The sequence below is a fragment of the Bos taurus genome, chromosome 16, assembly GCF_002263795.3.
Source record: "Bos taurus isolate L1 Dominette 01449 registration number 42190680 breed Hereford chromosome 16, ARS-UCD2.0, whole genome shotgun sequence".
In the NCBI taxonomy this organism is placed as follows: domain Eukaryota; kingdom Metazoa; phylum Chordata; class Mammalia; order Artiodactyla; family Bovidae; genus Bos; species Bos taurus.
In genome coordinates this window covers 34,615,296-34,635,537 of record NC_037343.1, presented here as the reverse complement: position 1 = coordinate 34,635,537, position 20,242 = coordinate 34,615,296, and the positions used below count along the sequence as shown (strand labels likewise).

Sequence of the window (20,242 nt, the reverse complement as noted above, 5' to 3'; positions counted from 1 at the left end):
ATTGTAAATCAGCTTTGTAAATCAACTGTCTTGTTGTTTAGTTGCTAAGTCATGTCTGACTCCTTGTGACCCTATGGGCTGTAGCCCTCCAGGCTCCTCTGTCCGTGGGTTTCCCAGGCAAGAATACTAGAGTGGCTTGCCAGTTCCATCTCCAGGAGATCTTCCTAACCCAGAGATCGAACCCGAGTGTCCTGCATTGCAGGCGTGTTCTCTTACCTCTAAGCACCACTATACTTCAATTAAAAAAAGAAATAGGTAAAATGGCTCACTTTTGATACTGGCATTATAAAAGGAAAAATACATTAAGAAATTTATAAGGGAAACAGGTTCATTGTGAGCTAAAATGGAGAAACTAGGAGAAAATCTAGAACAAAAGCTCTAGAGCCAGTTTTTGCCTTAGTCCACCTTTCATCATGATTGTTGGTTTCAGTTCAGTTCAGTCGCTCAGTCGTGTCCGACTCTCTGCGACCCCATGAATCGCAGCACGCCAGGCTCCCTGTCCATCACCAACTCCCCGAGTTCACTGAAACTCATGTCCATCGAGTCGGTGTTGTTTAGTACATTAGAAATCTATTTGTAGTACCAGGTGCTCTAGGCTTTTATATTCTTTCCTGTTCTTTGGGGGTGGAGGGGTGTAGATTAATGTTTCTCTTTCTCTTTAGACAGAAAAGCACGCAAATGTCAAATATGAAGCCAAAAACCCAGTCTTCTAAATTTGGGAGCAACACTAATTTAAAAACATGGTTGGGTTTGTCAATATAAACCATGGTAGATTAAAGTTAATCTAAATAGAGGAAAAATTTGTAGCTTAAGAAAAGGATAAAACAAATGGATGAAAAAACTCTTATTTTGGAGCAAAGTTAAATGGAATGTAAAAGGGGACTGCAAATATTTATAATGAACTTATGTCCCTTAATAAAAGGAAGAGTCAACACTTACTGTGCATTTACCATGACAAATGTTATTGTTTGAAAGGTACTTGCATCAACATACTTAGTCTTTACAGAAACCTTTCAAATAGGACATCATAATTGTCTTCATGATAGAGATGAAAAAAAGTGTGATAATAAAATTGAGAAATTTGCCCCAAATTGCAATTCTCCTAAGTGGTACAGCCAAATTCAAACACAGGGAATTTGGCCCCTATAGTCCATGTTCTTATTTCTATAATATGAAAGGAAGGAAAGGAAAAAGGATGAAGGAATGATGCTCAGTCACAAAAGCAATTTTAAAAGCCTCTCCTCTGGTGTCCTTATATCCTCATCACCAATATCCTTGGGGGATAATTTAATGACACTCTTAGAACTTAAAGTTTTGATATTTAATAGAATGTTCCATGAAAGGAACCAGGATTCATTAGACAGGAGACAAACACCAGGTCTCAGAATCAGAAAATTCAAAACGGGGCTGGAACAGCTTGTAGCTTCCAAGAGGCAAGGCTGCTCTCAGAGATATCTAGAACAATGTCCAAATGTACAAAAGACAGCTCCTTCTAGCCAAGAATAAAAAGGGCATTAAAAGGGAAAACAATGATTATAGTCTATTGGAGCAAGTTGTATCTGTTAAAATAGCTCTAAGGTCATGATAACAAAGAGATAGTACAAACTACTAGGAGGTGGTTGTCAATGCACAAAAGGTCTCTCAACACTATCTTCTAGAAATGTTATATATTGATGATCCACACTATATATGTCCTATTTTGGAGATGCAACTGGGTTATTAATATATAGATACCTCAGTGGCTCAGATGGTAAAGAATCTGGCTGCAATGCTGGAGACCCAGGTTCGACCCTTGGGTTGGGAAAATTCCCCTGGAGAAAGAAATGGTAACCCACTCCAGTGTTCTTGCTTGGAGAATCCCATGGACAGAGGAGCCTGGCAGGCTATATAGTCCATGGGGTTGCAAAGAGTCGGACACAACTGAGCAACTAACATTTTTGCACTTTCATGAATATAGTATATTATTTTAAAGTAAGTAAATAATGGATCAGAGAAAGAAATTCAGAAAATTAAGATACGAAAAACATAAAATAGGGAAGCCAGCTTTCTAACAGAGAAATTGTAAAATTTATACAATGTATATAAAGTGTGTGTGTGTGTTTGGTGGTGGAGGTGCCCTATTAAAGTGAGTCTGCCCTTATTATACTTTTTGTAGCCAAACCTTGGTGGTCTAGGCCAGCCTTTATTAGAGAACAATTATTATAACTTACCCTACTCCCCTGGTGGCTCAGTGGTAAAGAATCCACCTGCAATGCAGGAGATGCAGGTTTGATCCCTTGGTCAGGAAGATCTCCTGGAGTAGGAAATAGCAATCCGCTCCAGTATTTGTGCCAAGGAAAATCCCATGGACAGATGAGCCTTGTGGGCTATAGTCCATATGGTTGCAAAGAGTTGGACATTACTGAGCAACTGAACACATATATAGTAACTTATACGTTAATTACCCAGCCTAAAATATTACATGGGTCCCATTTTATACAGACCCAAGTCCATTCACTTTATGGTAAAAGCAAATTACTGGGTTCAGGAATAGTGGGGATTATATATATATATATATATATGTATATATATGTATATGTATATGTATATATAGAGAGAGAGCTAAAGAGAGAGAGACTGAGTTGGTCCATTCCCATTCCCTTTATGTTTCAGACAAAATGGGCACAAGCTAAAATGGATATGCAGATTTGTGAGTGAGCCCAACCAGGCTAGTAGTCACCCAGACCCATGACTGATTCACAAGGATGAGAGGCAAGTGTGAGGAAGCCCAGGAGCAGGGGTTGACATAATTAATAATTACCTGGATAGAAATGACAGCAAACATCCATCAATATGTTTAGAAGTCAACAATAGCCCACCTAGAAATGTATGTTTATTTAGCTTGTTTATTGAGAGTTTACGTTACTATAGTTTATGGGAATTGGGCTTGAGATGGAACAGGAACAAGGTGAAAAGTGACTCTGTGTGCATTTATCCACGAGGTGTGGTAAAGAAAAGTCCTTCTTCTAGTAAGTGTCTAATGCGGTCTCTAGTGGGGCAGTAACAATCCAAAACCACTGATGTAGGATTCGTCCAGGGGAGAGAGATATAACAGCAAAATGAAAAATGGAGGTCTCTCATCTGAATGGGTGAGTTCCACAGGTGAGCAGGTGTTCTGCATGTGAGCAGCAGTGGGAGGTAAGTTCCAGCATCTCTGGTCCCTGGGGATGTGACATGTGGGAAACACCATAGTGCATAGTTATATCTTGTGGGAATGGTGTAAAATAATTAGGGCCACTAGTGAAACACAAATTAGCCCAAACACAGGATGTATACAATCTCAACTGGCCATTTAAGTCATTCTTGACTCTCAATAATGCCCCAGAGCCTACTGAAATATAATTTCTTGGTAAAACTAGAAAATCTGCCTTTCACCCTCTCAGGTGATCAAGTGACGTGGAAGTTTACATTACTAGGGACTTATTAGCAATCAAAAACCCACAGGAAAATGATGGAAAGTACACATAAATTCAGTACAAGGAGACAGAGAAATAGGTCAAAGTCATTTACCGAGGTCAAAAGACCTTGTTTCTGAGCATAAAAACTGAGGTTGGTTGAAATACACTTTGGAAGATACATTTAGAGCAGTTATTTTATTGACTCTTATGGAAAACTATAATTGAGGGTATCATTATTCTACTATTAGAACAGTATTACAGAAGCTAAGTAATAAAAGAAACACAAGCTGGAATCAAGATTGCCAGGACGAATATCAATAACCTCAGATATGCAGATGACACCACCTTTATGGCAGAAACTGAAGAGGAACTCAAAAGCCTCTTGATGAAAGTGAAAGTGGAGAGTGAAAACGTTGGCTTAAAGCTCAACGTTCAGAAAACTAAGATCATGGCATCTTGTCCCATCACTTCATGGGAAATAGATGGGGAAACAGTGGAAACAGTGTCAGACTTTATTTTTTGGGGCTCCAAAATCACTGCAGATGGTGACTGCAGCCATGAAATTAAAAGACACTTACTCCTTGGAAGGAAAGTTATGACCAACCTAGATAGCATATTCAAAAGCAGAGATATTACTTTGCCAACAAAGGTCCGTCTAGTCAAGGCTATGGTTTTTCTGTGGTCATGTATGGATGTGAGAGTTGGACTCTGAAGAAGGCTGAGCACTGACGAATTGATGCTTTTGAACTGTGGTGTTGGAGAAGACTCTTGAGAGTCCCTTGGACTGCAAGGAGATCCAACCAGTCCATTCTGAAGGAGATCAGCCCTGGGATTTCTTTGGAAGGAATGATGCTAAAGCTGAAACTCCAGTACTCTGGCCACCTCGTGTGAAGAGTTGACTCATTGGAAAAGACTCTGATGCTGGGAGGGATTGGGGGCAGGAGGAGAAGGGGACGACAGAGGATGAGATGGCTGGATGGCATCACTGACTCGATGGACATGAGTCTGAGTGAACTCCGGGAGTTGGTGATGGACAGGGAGGCCTGGCGTGCTGTGATTCATGGGGTCTCAAAGAGTTGGACACAACTGAGTGACTGAACTGAACTGAACTGAAGTAATAAAAAGAAGAGAAATAAAATAAATCAGGAAATAATAAATCACAAATTGGATAATATTTATTGGGAGATACATGTTTTAGAGAGACATATAAAAACTCAACAAAGAAAGACATGTTGAGTGGGCGGTATGACTCAGAGTGGGAATCTTTCAGAGGACAGAAAGGTATCTAGGCTAGCTAGTAGAGATTAAATGAGTTAAAGTAATATATTTAGAAAAGAGTACACTGGGTAAAGAGACCTTGGAAAGGGGATGTCAAAACAGTGAGAAGCTGCTGACAGACTGTAGGATGTCTTGTATTCTTTCAACTTTCAGGAGTGAGGAGAGCTACAAACACAGAGGGAGCTTAATTACAAAGGTAATGAGATCTCAGCAAAGGTTGCACTGAGCAAGTAGCACTCTTTAGGATAATGACACCATAAGGAGAAGAACATAAAAAGAAAACTTTGTGAGTGAAAGTGTTAGTCGCTCAGTCGTGTCCAACTCTTTGTGACTCCACGGACTATAGCCTGCCAGGCTCCTCGGTCCATGGGATTCTCCAGACAAGAATACTGGAGTGGGTTGCCATTCCATTCTCCAGGGATCTTCCTGACCAAGAATTGAACCCTGGTCTCCCACATTGCAGGCAGATTCTTTACCATCTGAGCCCATATAAGGAGAAGAACATAAAAAGAAAACGATGTGAGTGAGTAAAGGGTAACTGGAAGCTGAGCATCATGTGACTTCCTCAGTACCACCTTGAGGCTGGAAAGGTTAATGACAGGAAAAGGTCATGAGAGGAGGACTAGAACTTTGTAGAGAAGGGCTAAGTTGAGACTGGTATGCTAGGATTTCTGCAGATTGGTGGTTTTCCCCCCTAGTCTATATCAGCACTAGCGTACTCAGTGGGTGCATCTCCAAACAATGTTACTTCTTTTACCTGGGACATCCCTGCTTCAAGGAACCCAGGACTGAAGAACAAGGAACTCACTCTCTCTGCAAGCAGGTGGCGGGGGTGAGCAATGGCTGAGGATGCCCTGAGAATAGGATGGGCGGGACTAGGAGTCAACCAGTTTAAGAACTGGCAGCATGGTTGAGGCACAAGATCCAAGGAGGCAAGTAAGAGTACAGGATGCTACAGTAAGTATCCAAGACACACTGGTCATGGTCTAAGAAATGGATAAAAACAAAACGAAACCAGAAGGGGCTGGTAGTATAGGAGGAGGTTTAGGGAAAAGGGAGATTGAATATGCAAATCAGTAATGGCCAGTCCACATATATATGTGTGTGTGTGTGTGTGTGTGTGTGTGTGTGTGTGTATGGATATATATATATGGTAGAACTCTGACCTCATAACCTGCAGCAACCTGCCCAGGAAACCAACTTCTTATCTATAATAACCAGCCCAGGAAGTCAGCCTGCTCTAAGTCAGACTTGTAGGAAAGAGGATTGCTATCTCTAATAATAATCCAGGAAACTAAACAATAACTTCTGAAATCAAGATAGCCATAACTTGATTAATAACTGCCATCTTCCCTAATTTTTGTCCCTACTTCCAATTTAGAACCAACCAGAGAAAACAAATACGTACCCCTAACCCATCACGTAGGATGCCTGCTTCTAGCTAGCCTGCCTCCAGCTCCACCAGGCCAACAGGGCACACCACGATGAACTTTCCCCCTCCGCTGCCTTGCCTCTGAGTCTCTGCTAAAACACAAGTGACTGAGGTGAACTGCCTTGCCACAGCAAGCTCTGGATCAATAGCTCTGTTCTCATGTTTACTTCACTCATTCTCATACGTTCATTCTCTTTGTTTACCTCCACAGAATCAAAGACTACTAAAATCAAGATGAAGAGTAGATTCAGGATGAGTGTGAAGCTGGGGGGCGGTGGTGGGAAGGAAGCTAGTTGCGACTAGAGAAGGGGGATTCTGTATGCTTAGGAAGGGACAGGGAGAGGGCTGACATTTATATATTGCTTGTTATGAGTTTCCTGTGGCTTGGTTGTAGATTTATACAATTTACTGAAGCCTCATAAAACCTTGTGAGAGAGATTTTGTTTAATCTACCATTTTAAGGGAAATAAAACTAAAACAGTTTTCATAACCCATCAGGAGTGGAGGGGCATCCAAAGCCAGGTTTCCTCTTTCTACTCTGCCAGGCCACTCCCCTAAACCTCCTCTGGCTTTCCCACTGCACTTCTGACCACAGTCACCATGACTGTCTCATGAACTATGTTGCAACTCCTTGTTCAGTCCTTTGTTGCTATGCAAAAAGGTGAATAACATAAATTACATATCTTGCCCAAGTTTACACAGTCAGTAAGTGGTGGAATGTACATTTGAATCCAAATCTTTCAAATTTCAAAGTCCATGGTCTTTCACTACATTAAGCTACTTGGGAGGTAGAGCAGTTTGCTGGCAGGTGCAAAGGCAAAGTGGACACTAAATTTATTGACTTGAAGTAGTTAAATACAGTAAAGCTAGGGTATTGAAAATTTTTACAGTTACTAATGATGATGGCAAGAGATGGGACTGGTGGTTCGAAGGCCTATTGTTGTTGTTTAGTCACTCGGTCATGTCCGACTATTTTGCGATCCCATGGACTGTAGCCAGACAGGCTCTTCTATCCATGGGATTTCCCAGGCAAGAATACTGGAGTGGGTTGCCATTTGATTCTTCAGGGGATCTTCCTGATCCAGGAATCAAATCCACATCTCCTGCACTGCAGGCAGATTCTTTACTGCTGAGCCACCATCCCAGCCCAGAAGGTCTGTTAGCCAGGTACAAAAGGAGGGAGTCCTGGAAGTTAGATGGTAATGTTGCCTATAGTGATAAGGAGATAGTGACTGACATAAGAAAAGTTCATCAAATTAAAATGAGAATGATTGATGGTGGGGAATGGACTGTCCCACTGGAGACTGGGATTGGATGGGGGTTTAAGAAATTGCAGTTGCCTTGCCTCCACCCTGTGCTCTGGAGAGAGGAGAAAAAGCAGAAGCTTCTCAGGATGAGGACAGGAGGAAGCCAGATATAACCTAGGCAGATATACAAAAGTGACAAGGCTGAGAATGCAGGAGAAAAGAAATGCAAGACACAGAAGAGACTGTAGACAAAAGGAAGATCTGGAGGGGCTGCAAGTTCTGGAAAAGAGTTGCAGGGCTTCCGGGGTGGCACTAGTGGTAAAGAATCTGCCTGCCAAACAGGAGATATAGAGGCTTGGGTTCGACACCTGGGTTGGGAAGATCCCCTAGAAAAGGAAATGGCAACCTACTCCAGTATTCTTGCCTGGAGAATCCCATGGAGAGAGGAGCCTGGTGGGCTATACTCCATAGGGTCGTAAAGAATCGGACATGACTGAAGCAACTTAGCACATGCAACCTAGAGATCAAGGCAATAATTGCAACTACCCAAGGAAAAGAAAGCAGGAAAATGGTTGGTAATTGGAAGAATACATTCTAGATGGAGGGAGAAGCAATACTGAGTCATCAGGATTTAGTTATTGATTAAGATGGAAGAAATAACTAGGTCAAATTCCAGTTGTATGAGTTGAAAATTAAAATTAGATTAAATTTTATAATAGATTTCTCCAAGTGAAAATAGGCATAATTTGAAGGTTTCCCCTTTTTTTGTTGTAAAAAACATATAACTCAACGTTTGTTAAAAGATCCTAGGTATTTTGTCTTATGGAAGTCATTACAGTTTGATCTTTACAAAGTTGCCTTCTAGATTCTGGAGTTTGCCATTTAAAGTACTCAGCAGTCTTCATTACAGGTGAGGTGAGAGGGAGGGGCTGAGCCACCCCAGTGAATAAGTATGAGTCACTGGCCCCCTGCCCACAGTATGCTTATATGTGTCATGTAACAGATTAGCACAAGGTCATGACGCAGACAGTTTTCAGGAGGAACATAATGATGATCTATTGCTTTTCTATTGCTTTCCTGATAATCCCAATATAATTTTCCTCCCAAATTCAGTCTGGGAAGTAAACATATTTAGGAACACCTATCTAGCATGAAGGAATAACCTAAAATGTATACTGATTTCTCTCTTGTACCCTTTGTTCTATACAGCACGGTTGCCTAGTAATTAAACTATAATGTATCATGGGTTAAAAAGAACCCCAAATTTCTATTGTCTTATCCAGATTTTTTTTCTGTTGGACATTCAACCCTCAAGGCAAAATATCTAGGATAAAAACTTACATATATATTACTAGGCTGTGGTTGATTTTAAGCTAGAAAAGAGGGGCACTTTGACTAATGCTTTTCAAAGGGAAAAAACAATATTTAAAATTCATTACAAGCACTAATTCCTAATAACCATGTAATTTTATGGCCTCACTTCGACTCTGCAGCACACAAACATAAAAATAAACCTCTTGTTTCTCTGCCACATCTTGGTACTTTTTTACATTCTCCTACGAACCTCAAAAAACAAAGTAGCACCTAGGGAGGAGTTGGATGAGGAGATTTATGAGGATAAAACCATGCTATGATGGCTCTGCAGTCAGAAGTGACCCTAGGGAAATGTTATTTAGTGTACTTGAAGAAAAAATAATACAGATATGTAACAATAAAGCTGTTGTAATTTCTGGATGAAAAATAAACTTTGTGCTAAACTGGGACAGACTGAGGAAGTGCATGTCTTCTCATAGATATGCTTATTTATTTGATCCCTAATTTTAAGTTGGAATTTTCCCTGAGATGTGTGTTTAACTTCTGATTAACAACAACTAGCACGGCGTCCTCAGTCTGTGGAGGCTTTCATTACTGCTGAGCTTATTATGGAACAAATCAAAACCTCATACACAGAGGTCTCCAGAAAGGCAGGTTGTTGCAAAATTTCATTTTGTCAACACACTTCTGTACAGAATATTCCCAAACTGTAAAGTGAAGTAAAGTATGATTCATTTTTATTCCCTTAGTCTAAATAAATGTAAAATCAGCAGTGGACAGTGACTCATGCCTCAGCTTAACCCAATAGGCAGTTAGGTGCTCATGTGTGTTTATAATATTTTTCTCTCACTGTCCAAGACCCCCTCTGATTTTCTCACCCACTCCCTAAAAGAGAATTTTTAAATTTCTGTTTGTTACCTCTTACCGACATTTATTTTGACAATTTTTTTCTGACAGTCCATCTTCATCCTCTCCCATGATATCCACAGCTGAAAATATCAATGCAACGAGAATGGCAAAGCAGCACACCAGCGCAAAGATCACGATGCACTTCTGCTGGGACTGCAAGAGAGAAAGAAGATAAAGAAAAGTAAGTGAAGCAGCTTTGGCTTAGGAACCTCAAGCTGTGACAGCTTTTTTAAAAGTTCCATGCAAAACCCTTTGGGGAAGAGTTAGTTTTGTTGCTGCCAGAGCAGCACTACTCTCTGGGTGAAATGTCTAAGACCTTTATGCTTATTCCTTAACATAGCTTTCAAACCCTTGCTAAATATGTAATCTATTAAATAATTCAGGTGCTACATCAAGACTTCCAAATGAATTCGCTCTTTTTCTTTCTAATCAAAAGTAGTCCAGAAAAGATGACTATAAGACCCATTACTGCAAATTAAAAATGAAACACAAGGTACCTCAGTAATTATTCTCAGTTCCCTGTTACCACCACTACGCGAACTGCGTTGAAACTCTGTATACTCTCACTTTTCCCATCTCATCTTCTTCTTAAGATCTTTATGGTGCAATGACTTCAGGAAAGATGCCCTCTGTGGTCAGGATGAATTCTGCACTTTGACCAAAAAACTGAATCTATCAGATGCCAGCATCATGGGTCTTTAGGCGACATCATGCATTTCAAAACACTGAATAAAATCTTAACCAACGTTCATAGTGTTGATATGATTTTCACTTAGAAACCCAAGCCCAAGTTTCAGGTGTCAAAATAAATCATGTCCTTATCTTTAGGCCCAAGTGTTATAATGTTATCCCTATATCCAGGGGTTCATGGTCAAAAGTGGCAGAAAATAAGGCTATGTTACTAGGCAAGAGCCATGACCACTGGGACAAATAATTTTGCCTACATTCCTTTTATTAGATAAATTGAGATGGGGAGAAGAGGAGAAAGAACCATTTTTAAAAATATTTTTTGCAGCTTCTAGGGAGTATTTTCAGAAGGAGCAAGAGTGACCTTTGACCAGGCAGCCAGGAGTACTCTCTTAGCAATGGGACACATATATGCACAGATATGCATGCACACGCACATGGATTTCAGAGCTTTGATGAAACCAGCTGGCTTTGTTTCCTCCTACCACCCTCCTGCCCTTCATCCCTGCAGCCACATGGTCTCCAAAGAATCATGGAATCTTCTAAAGTACAGTGTCCAGTTTGTCCAGGGGCAGCCTCAGGTTACAGATTACACAGAAAGATGTAGTTTGGAAATAATGATGTTTCTGTGACCAGGCACCATCAGTTCAAATGGTTGTTTCTTTCTAGTGTTTTCTAACCTTCCCTCAGGTCTCATCTCACAGAAGAACCTGTTCCAAATCCATTCGTGCCTGTCATTATGTTCTACTGCACATTCGGGGATAAAGTGGGAGAAAAAACAAGTAAGATATACCACTGATCTTTAACCACATGCTCTGGGTATCTCTAGGGCATGGGTTGTTTTATTCCTTCCATCTACAAGCAATAAGCAAAGAGCCTAACAAATAGAAGGTGCTCAAGAGGTGGTTATTGTATAAACAAATACAGAGTGAATGAATGAAATGAAAATCACCATGCAAATGGAGAGCAACAAGAGATTTCTTTCAGTGACCTTCCTGAAAAAAAAAAGAAAGGTTCATTTCCACATTTTGGTGACTGTAAATCTTGCAGCTCATTCTTTTTCACACTGTTTGGGAGCTAGAGGCAAATCTATGGGCCAAGCTTATCAACTCTGCAAAATTCTGCAGAACAGATTATGCATTCATCCTTGCTCCTTTACTTGGCATTCATCCTTGAATCTTCACTAATTTTATTTTTAAGAAGCAGCACTGTAAACTTGTTGAAGGCTCAGACTTTAGAAAAAGATTGCTTGGATTCTGCCACTTAATAGTTGTATGCCCTTGGGCAAGTATTTAGTCTTTATGCTTTAGATTCTTTGTCTGTAAAATGGGCATAATAACAACAACTGCCTTATAGAATTGTTATTAAAAATTAAATTAAATAAGATGCTTTATGTAAGTACTTAGAACAGTGCCCCCAAAATAAAGAGCACTAAATGAGTGCCATTGTTAGTATATTGTACTAACATGCATCTCTGTAAGCTGAATTTTGAACCAGTTCATATAGTGGGTACTGTATGCAGGTCAAGAAGCAACAGTCAGAACCAGACATGGAACAATGAACTGGTTCAAAATTCAGAAAAGAGTATGTCAAGGCTGTATATTGTCACCCTGTTTATTTAACTTATATGCAAAATACATCATGTGAAATGCTGGGCTGGATGAATCACAAGCTGGAATCAAGATTGCTGGGATAAATATCAACAACCTCAGGTATGCAGATGACATCACCCTAATGGCAGAAGGCCAAGAGGAACTAAAGAGCCTTTTGATGAAAGTGAAAGAGGAGAGTGAAAAAGTTGGCTTAAAACTCAACATTCAAAAAACTAAGATCATCACTTCATGCAAACACATGGGTGGAGGGGGTGGAGAAAACACTGGCAGATTTTATTTTCTTGGGCTCCAAAATCACTACAGACGGTGACTGCATTTATGAAATTAAAAGATGTTTGCTCCTTGGAAAAAAAGCCGTGACAAACCTAGACAGCATAATCAAAAGCATAGACATTACTTTGCTGACAAAGGTCCATATAATCAAAGCTACGGTTTTTCTAGTGGTCATGTCTGGATGTGAAAGTTGTACCATGAAGAAGACTGAGCGCTGAAAAATTGATGCCTTTGAAAAATTGTTGGAGAAGACTCTTAAGAGTCCCTTGGACAGTAAAGAGATGAAACCATTCTTAAAGGAAATTAACCCTGAATATTCATTGCAAGGACTAATGCTGAAGCTCCAATACTTTGGCCACCTGAGTTGAAAAGCCTACTCATGGCATCACCGACTCAATGGACATGAGTTTGAGCAAACTTGGGGAGATAGCGAAGGACAGGGAAATCTGGCCTGCTGCAGTTCATGGGGTCGCAGAGTTGGACATAATTTAGCAACTGAACAACAGCAACAAATTCTTAAATAATCTAAACTTCTAACTTAAGAACGTAGAATTTCTTTTAAAAAAAAAGCAAGATAAAATGAAATTGGAGAAATGGAAATAATACAGACCAAAATTCATTTAAAGAGAAAATTGAAAATACCAAGAAGATTTAACAATGAAACAAAAGCCTGGTTCTTTTGGAAGATCAATAAAATTGATAAATTTTCAGCTATACATATATGAAAACAGAAAGAAGACACAAATTGAAAAAAGCTCTTTAAAGTCACATAAAATGAACCATAAAGAAGGTAATATTATGAATAAGTTGAAATTAATCAGTGTAGATAAAATGGACAACTTTGCAAAATAAAATTATTAAACCTCACTCAACAAGAAACAGGTAAACTTAATACCCTTATATCAATTAAAGGAAATGAGTTTTTAAATTTAAAACGTTCACACAGAAGAAACTCCAAGTTTAGGTGGTATCATTTTAGAAATCAGTTCAGTTCAGTTCAGTGGCTCAGTTGTGTCTGACGCTTTGCGACCCCATGGACTGCAGCATGCCAGGCTTCCCTGCCCATCACCAACCCTGGAGCTTACTCAAACTCATGTCCATTGAGTCAGTGATTCCATCCAACCATCTCATTCTCTGTCATCCCCTTCTCCTCCTGTCTTCAATCTTTACCAGCATCAGGGCCTTTTCCAGTGAGTCAGTTCTTTTCATCAGGTGGCCAAAGTATGGAGTTTTGGCTTCAGCATCGGTCCTTCCAATGAATATTCAGGACTGATTTCCTTTAGGATAGACTGGTTGGATCTCCTTGCAGTCCAAGGGACTCTCAGGAGTCTTCTCCAACACCATACTTCAAAAACATCAATTCTTTGGCTCTCAGCTTTCTTTATAGTCTAACTCTCACATCCATACATGACTACTGGAAAAACCATAGCTTTGACTAGACAGACCTTTGCCAGCAAAGTAATGTCTCTGCTTTTTAATATGCTGTCTAGGTTGGTCATATCTTTTCTTCTAGGGAGCAACTGTCTTTTAATTTCATGGCTGCAGTCACCATCTGCAGTGACTTTGGAGCCCAAGAAAATAAAGTCTCTCACTGTTGCCATTGTTTCACATCTATTTGCCATGAAGTGATGGGACTGGATGCCATGATCTCAGCTTTCTGAATGTTGAGTTTTAAGCCAACTTTTTCACTCTCTTTCACTTTCATCAGGGGGCTCTTTAGTTCTTCGCTTTCTGCCATAGGGGTGATATCATCTGCATATCTAGGTTATTGATATTTGTCCTGGCAATCTTGATTCCAGCTTGTGCTTCATCCAGCCAGCATTTCGCATGATGTACTCTGCATAGAAGTTAAATAAACAGGGTGACAATATAGCTTTGACATACCCCTTTCCCCATTTGGAACCAGTCTGTTGTTCCATGTCCAGTTCTGTTGCTTCTTGACCTGCATACAGATTTCTCAGGAGGCAGGTCAGGTGGTCTGGTATTCCCATCTCTTTCAGAATTTTCCACAGTTTGTTGTGATCCACACAGTCAAAGGCTTTGGCATAGTCAATAAAGCAGAAATAGATGTTTTTCTGGAACTCTCTTGCTTTTTCAATGATCCAACGGATTTTGGCAATTTGATCTCTGGTTCCTCTGCCTTTTCTAAATCCAGATCAAACATCTGGAAATTCATGGTTCACGTACTGCTGAAGCCTGGCTTGGAGAACTTTGAGCATTACTTTACTAGCGTGTGAGATGAGTGCAATTGTGTGGTAGTTTGAGCATTCTTTGGCATTGCCTTTCTTTGGGATTGGAATGAAAACTGACCTTTTCCAGTCCTGTGGCCACTGCGGAGTTTTCCAAATTTGTGGCATATTGACTGCAGCACTTTCACAGCACCATCTTTCAGGATTTGAAATAGCTCAACTGGAATTCCATCACCTCCACTAGCTTTGTTTGTAGTGATGCTTCCTAAGGCCCACTTGACTTCACATTCCAGGATGTCTGGCTCTAGGTGAGTGATCACACCATCATGATTATCTGGGTCATGAAGACCTTTTTTGTAGAGTTCTTCTGTGTATTCTTGCCACCTCTTCTTGATATCTTCTGCTTCTGTTAGGTCCATACCATTTCTGTCCTTTATTGAGCCCATCTTTGCATGAAATGTTCATTTGGTATCTCTAATTTTCTTGAAGAGATCTCTAGTCTTTCCCATTCTGTTATTTTCCTCTATTTCTTTGCATCGATTTTAGAAATAAACATTATCAATTCCATAAAAATTTTTCCAGAAAATGGAAGAGAGGGAAAATCTTCCCAACACATTACCAAACACTTAAAAAAACTTTTTTCTATTGTTTAGTGATGCACTGCCTAGAAAACCAAGACACTACAGTCATATTGCAACATTTATTTAATGTCTACCCCACTCAAAAGGAGCACAGGGAGGGATCTGCAATGGCCATAACCTCAACAGGGAACAGAATTTCTCAGTTTTCTTCAGAATTTTTACAACAATTGCAGAAGATCTTATCCATCTGAGCACATGTTGAACTGAAAGATAAAACTCCAGCTACACAGTCTGCCTTTTTTTTTTTTTTAATGCCTAATACAGTTCTCCCAGTGGTACTTAAGGGTGTCCCTCTTTTAGGAAATTTTCACTCTTTTTGCCAGACCAATAATGAAAATTATTTCTACAGTAACATAAGGCTTATATTTTTTCCCTTTCAAGGACATGCAAATTCATTATCTGATCATGCATGAATTTTCTACCTTTTGGTCTTTTTCACTAAATTGAGCTCTTTGAGTTCTACAATCTTGCCTAAATCTACATGCATGGCATGGCAGACATGATCAATAAACATTTATTGAATGACTGATGAATAAATAATAAGGGGAAAGGGCTAAAAAATCAAAATGGTGATTGTTGTTTTTTATAACCCTGTTTATTTATTATTTATACACTTTCCCATGGATTCCCATAACAGAAGAAGTTTTATTTGTAAAATTGAACATGAAAAAAATTAAAGAGATCAAAATTAGCTAACACAAAGGATAACACTGTAGTGGAGATGGCATCTTTTCCAAAATATCAGGACGGAAAACAAAAACTCAAGTTTGAGTCAACATGTTAACTGAGCACAAGAACCTACTCCCAATATTATACTAAATCATTAGAGATGAAGAACAGATATAATAATGATAATGATAATTCTATAATAGTGTTTGACAACTAAAAGTTACCTTCGATGGACAAGAAATTTTGAAGATTTACTGTAAATTAGATTGATCAAGGAGATCAAAGCCAAGACAGATATGCATACATACATGGTAAGTCACTTCAATTGTGTCCAGTTCTGTGCGACCCTACTGTAACCCACCAGGCTCCTCTGTCCATGGGATTCTCCAGGCAAGAATACTGGAGTTGTTGCCACTTCCTATTCCAGGGGATCTTCCTCGGCCAGGGATTGAACCCATGTCTGTTACTTCTCCTGCCTTGACAAGTGGGTTCTTTCCCACTAGTGCCACCTGGGAATCCCCAAGACACACATGCTGCTGCTGCTGCTAAGTCACTTCAGTCGTGTCCGATTCTGTGCGACCCCATAGACAGCAGCCCACCAGGCTCCCCCGTCCCTGGGATTCTCCAGGCAAGAACACTGGAGTGGGTTGCCATTTCCGTCTCCAATGCATGAAAGTGAAAAGTGAAAGGGAAGTCGCTCAGTTGTGTCCGACTCTTTGCGACCCCATGGACTGCAGCCCACCAGGCTCCTCCATCCATGGGATTTTCCGGGCAACAGTACTGGAGTGGGGTACCATTGCCTTGGAAAACACAAACAGCTATAAAGGAGAGCTCTAAGTGTAGAGGTGATAGAATGAACTGGAAGGAACTTTGGAATGACAGACACTATACAGGCACATCTCAGAGATATTGCAGGCTTGGTTCCAGATGACTGCAATAAAGTAAATATCATCATAAAGTGAAAATGAAGTCGCTCAGTTGTGTCTGACTCTTTGTGACCCCGTGGACTGTAGCCCACCAGGCTCCTTCATCCATGGGATTCTCCAGGCAAGAATACTGGAGTGGGTTGCCATTTCCTTCTCCAGGGGATCTTCCCTACCCAGGGATCGAACACAGGTCTCCCGCATTGCAGGCAGACGCTTTAACCTCTGAGCCACCAGGGACAGCAAATATCATAATAAAGTAAGCCACAAATATTTCGGTTTCCCAGTACTTATAAATTTATGTTTACACCATAGTGAAGTCTATTAAGTGTAAAACAGCATTATGTGTAAAAAAACAATGCACATATCTTCACTAAAAATGCTTTATTGGCACTAAAAGTGCCAACCATCATCTGAGCTTTCCGTGAGTCATCATATGTTTGCTGGTGGCGGGTGTTGCCTTGACGTTGATGGCTGCTGGCTGATCAGGGTGGTGGTTGCTGAAGAATGAGGTGACTGCAGCAATTTCTTAAAATAAGACAGTGTAGTTTGCCACATCAGTTGATTCTTCCTTTCGTAGGTGATTTCTCTGTAACGTGCAATGGCAATGTTATCTTTTACCCACCATAGTACTTCTTTCAGAACTGTGGTCAGTCTTCTCGACTACTGCCATGGCTTAATCAACTAAGTTTATGTAATAATCTCAATCCTCTGTTGTCATTTCAACATTCTTCACAGCCTCTTCACCAGGAATAGATTCCATCCCAAGAGACCACTTTCTTTGTGGTTTCTCATTCATAAAAAGCAACTCCCCATGTGTTCAAGTTTGACCATTGCAGTAATTCAGTCACACTTTCAGACTCTACTTCCAATTCTAGTTACTTCCTTCAACGAAGTCTTGAAACCCTCGAAGTACACTTAGAATGTTCAGTAAACCATGTTGTAAACAGATTTGATATCATCTAGACTCAGTTGTTCCATTCATAGAGCACAGGCAGAGTAAATTTAATGTAATTCTTAGGGGCCCTAGGATTTTTGAAATGATAAATGAGCACTGGCTTCAACTTAAAGTCATTGGCTTCCTCTAACAAGAGAGTCAGCCTATCTTTAGAAGTTCTGAAGTTAGGCATTGACTTTTCTCTATAGCTATGAGGGTTCCCTTATGGCTCATCTGGTGAACAATCTGCCTGCAATGCCCTGGGTTTGATTCCTGGGTTGGGAAGATCCCCGGAAGAAGGGAAAGGCTACTCTCTCCAGTATTCTGGCCTGGAGAATTCTATGGACTGTATAGTCCATGGGATGGCAAAGAGTCAGACCCGACTGAGTGACTTTCACCTTTTCACTATAACTACGAAAGTCCTAGATGGCATCTTCTTCTAATATAAGGTTGTTTTGGTCCACACTGATATGTCTTTCAATATATCATAGTAAGCCCAAGTCCTTTCTGCTTACTGTGATTGGAGATTTTTTTCTGAAGTCAGTTGGTTAACACTGCTTCATGTTTCTTATACAAATTATTTTTTCCCAATCACAGTAAAGGTTGATATGTCATCCAATTGGGGGCAAAAGAAAAAAATCTGTCATTTCATATAGCCACCTTCATTAATTATCTTGGCCAGATCTTCTAACTTCTTGCAGCTTCTACATCAGCACTTGCTGCTTCATCTTGCACTTCTGTTATAGAGATACCTTCCTTCCTTTAAGTTCATGAACCAACCTCTGATAACTTAAAACTTTTCTTCTGAAATTTCCTTATCTTTCTCAGCACTCATAGAATTGAATATGCAACCTCAAAGTTGCATCTTCCTATATACAGAAAAGTGCTAAATTAATTAACTCTGCATTTAATGACCACATACTTGCAGTCTGTAGATCTGTATTGTGGAGGATGGGCAAAGAAGTATAATACAATATGATCTACACCTCTATGGGGCTGGGGAGAGGGATGTGACTGTGATCCATTTCATGGAAGAGTTCCATCAGTTCAATTCAGTTCAGTCACTCAGTTGTGTCTGACTCTTTGCGACCCCTGAACCTCAGCATGCCAGGCCTCCCTGTCCATCTGAGCAGGCCAATTCTGTTGCCTCCCACCTTCTCTTCTATGCACATCTAATTTCTGGAATACAGAATTAGGGATTTCCTCTGTACTTATCATGAAGAGAAACAAGGTATTTTGAATATTAGTGAATGAACAAGACTGCTTTATATGAGTCCATAAGAAGCAGCCAATATTTAATGGCTAAAATGTTATACTTTCATGTTCTTTGTGCCCCCACTTCCATTATAGATAAAGTTAAACAAAAAGTAACAACAAATTGACAGCTGGTCTTTGAAAAGTTGAGGGCTTATTCCTCAAAAGCCCTGTATTCTACACTCTGCTTTTAACAAGCTGAGAAAAAGCTCTGAATCTTTCAATATATCAAAGTAAGTCCAAGTCCTTTCAACTTACAGTGAAAGTCAGTTGGTTAAGACTGTTTTATGTTTCTTTTATAAATTACTTCCTGATCACAGTAAAGTTTGATATTTTATCCAGTTGGAGGCAAAAGAAATAACATTGCTGACAAAACTCAACAATCTTTATTTTAAGCTAATTAAAATGTAAAGAAAAGCAAGGATTGACTTTGGACAGTGAAGTGAGCAAAAAAGCGAATTTTATCTGTCATCCCCTGTGTTCAGTTTCCTCTTATTTGAAAAAGGAACACACATGCACACACACACACACACCCCACAGTTATAAAAGGGTGTGTTTAGGGAAGCTTGGAGCTGGAGTGGGATGGAACTTAAAGCCATCTAATCTTATTTTGCCACTCAGTGCAAGGGTCTCATTGGCAACAACACCATGCTTCTCTAATAAGACACTTCTAGCTACCAGTCTCCCTACTTAATGGGTCAGCACTAATTTCTGAAAGTTCTTCAGTTCAGTTCAGTCGCTCAGTCGTGTCCGACTCTTTGCAACCCCATGAACCCCATGAACCGCAGTACGCCTCCCTGTCCATCACCAACTCCCAGAGTCCACCCAAACCTATGTCCATTGTCGGTGATGCCATCCAACCATCTCATCCTCTGTCTTCCCCTTCTCCTCCTGCCCTCAATCTTTCCCAGTATCAGGGTCTTTTTCAGTGAGTCAACTCTTCGCATCAGGTGGCCAAAGTATTGGAGTTTCCGGCAGTCCAATGAACACCCAGGACTGAACTCCTTTAGGGTGGACTGGTTGGATCTCCTTGCAGTTCAAGGGACTCTCAAGAGTCTTCTCCAACACCACAGTTCAAAAGCATCAATTCTTCGGTGCTCAGCTTTCTTTATAGTCCAACTCTCACATCCATACATGACCACTGGAAAAACCATACCCTTGATTAGATGGACCTTTGTTGGCAAAGTAATGTCTCTGCTTTTGAATATGCTGCCTATGGTGGTCATAACTTTCCTTTCAAAGAGTAAGCATCTTTTAATTTCATGGCTGCAGTCACCATCTGCAGTGATTTTGGAGCCCAGAAAAATAAAGTCAGCCACTGTTTCCCCATCTATTTCCCATGAAGTGATGGACTGGATGCCATGATCTTAGTCTTTTGAATGTTGAACTTTAAGCCAACTTTTTCACTCTCCTCTTTCACTTTCATCAAGAGGCTCTTT

General features: G+C 40.2%; 1 protein-coding gene across 1 annotated transcript in view; it reads right to left on the bottom strand.

The window, feature by feature from the left end:
* Nucleotides 1-20,242, bottom strand: part of PLD5 (phospholipase D family member 5) — a 424,211-nt gene that overhangs the window by 218,086 nt on the left and 185,883 nt on the right. The window contains exon 2 of the mRNA NM_001205378.1: nt 9,634-9,770. Within this exon, the coding sequence (NP_001192307.1) occupies nt 9,634-9,770 (137 nt within the window). The remainder of the gene's footprint in view (nt 1-9,633; nt 9,771-20,242) is intronic.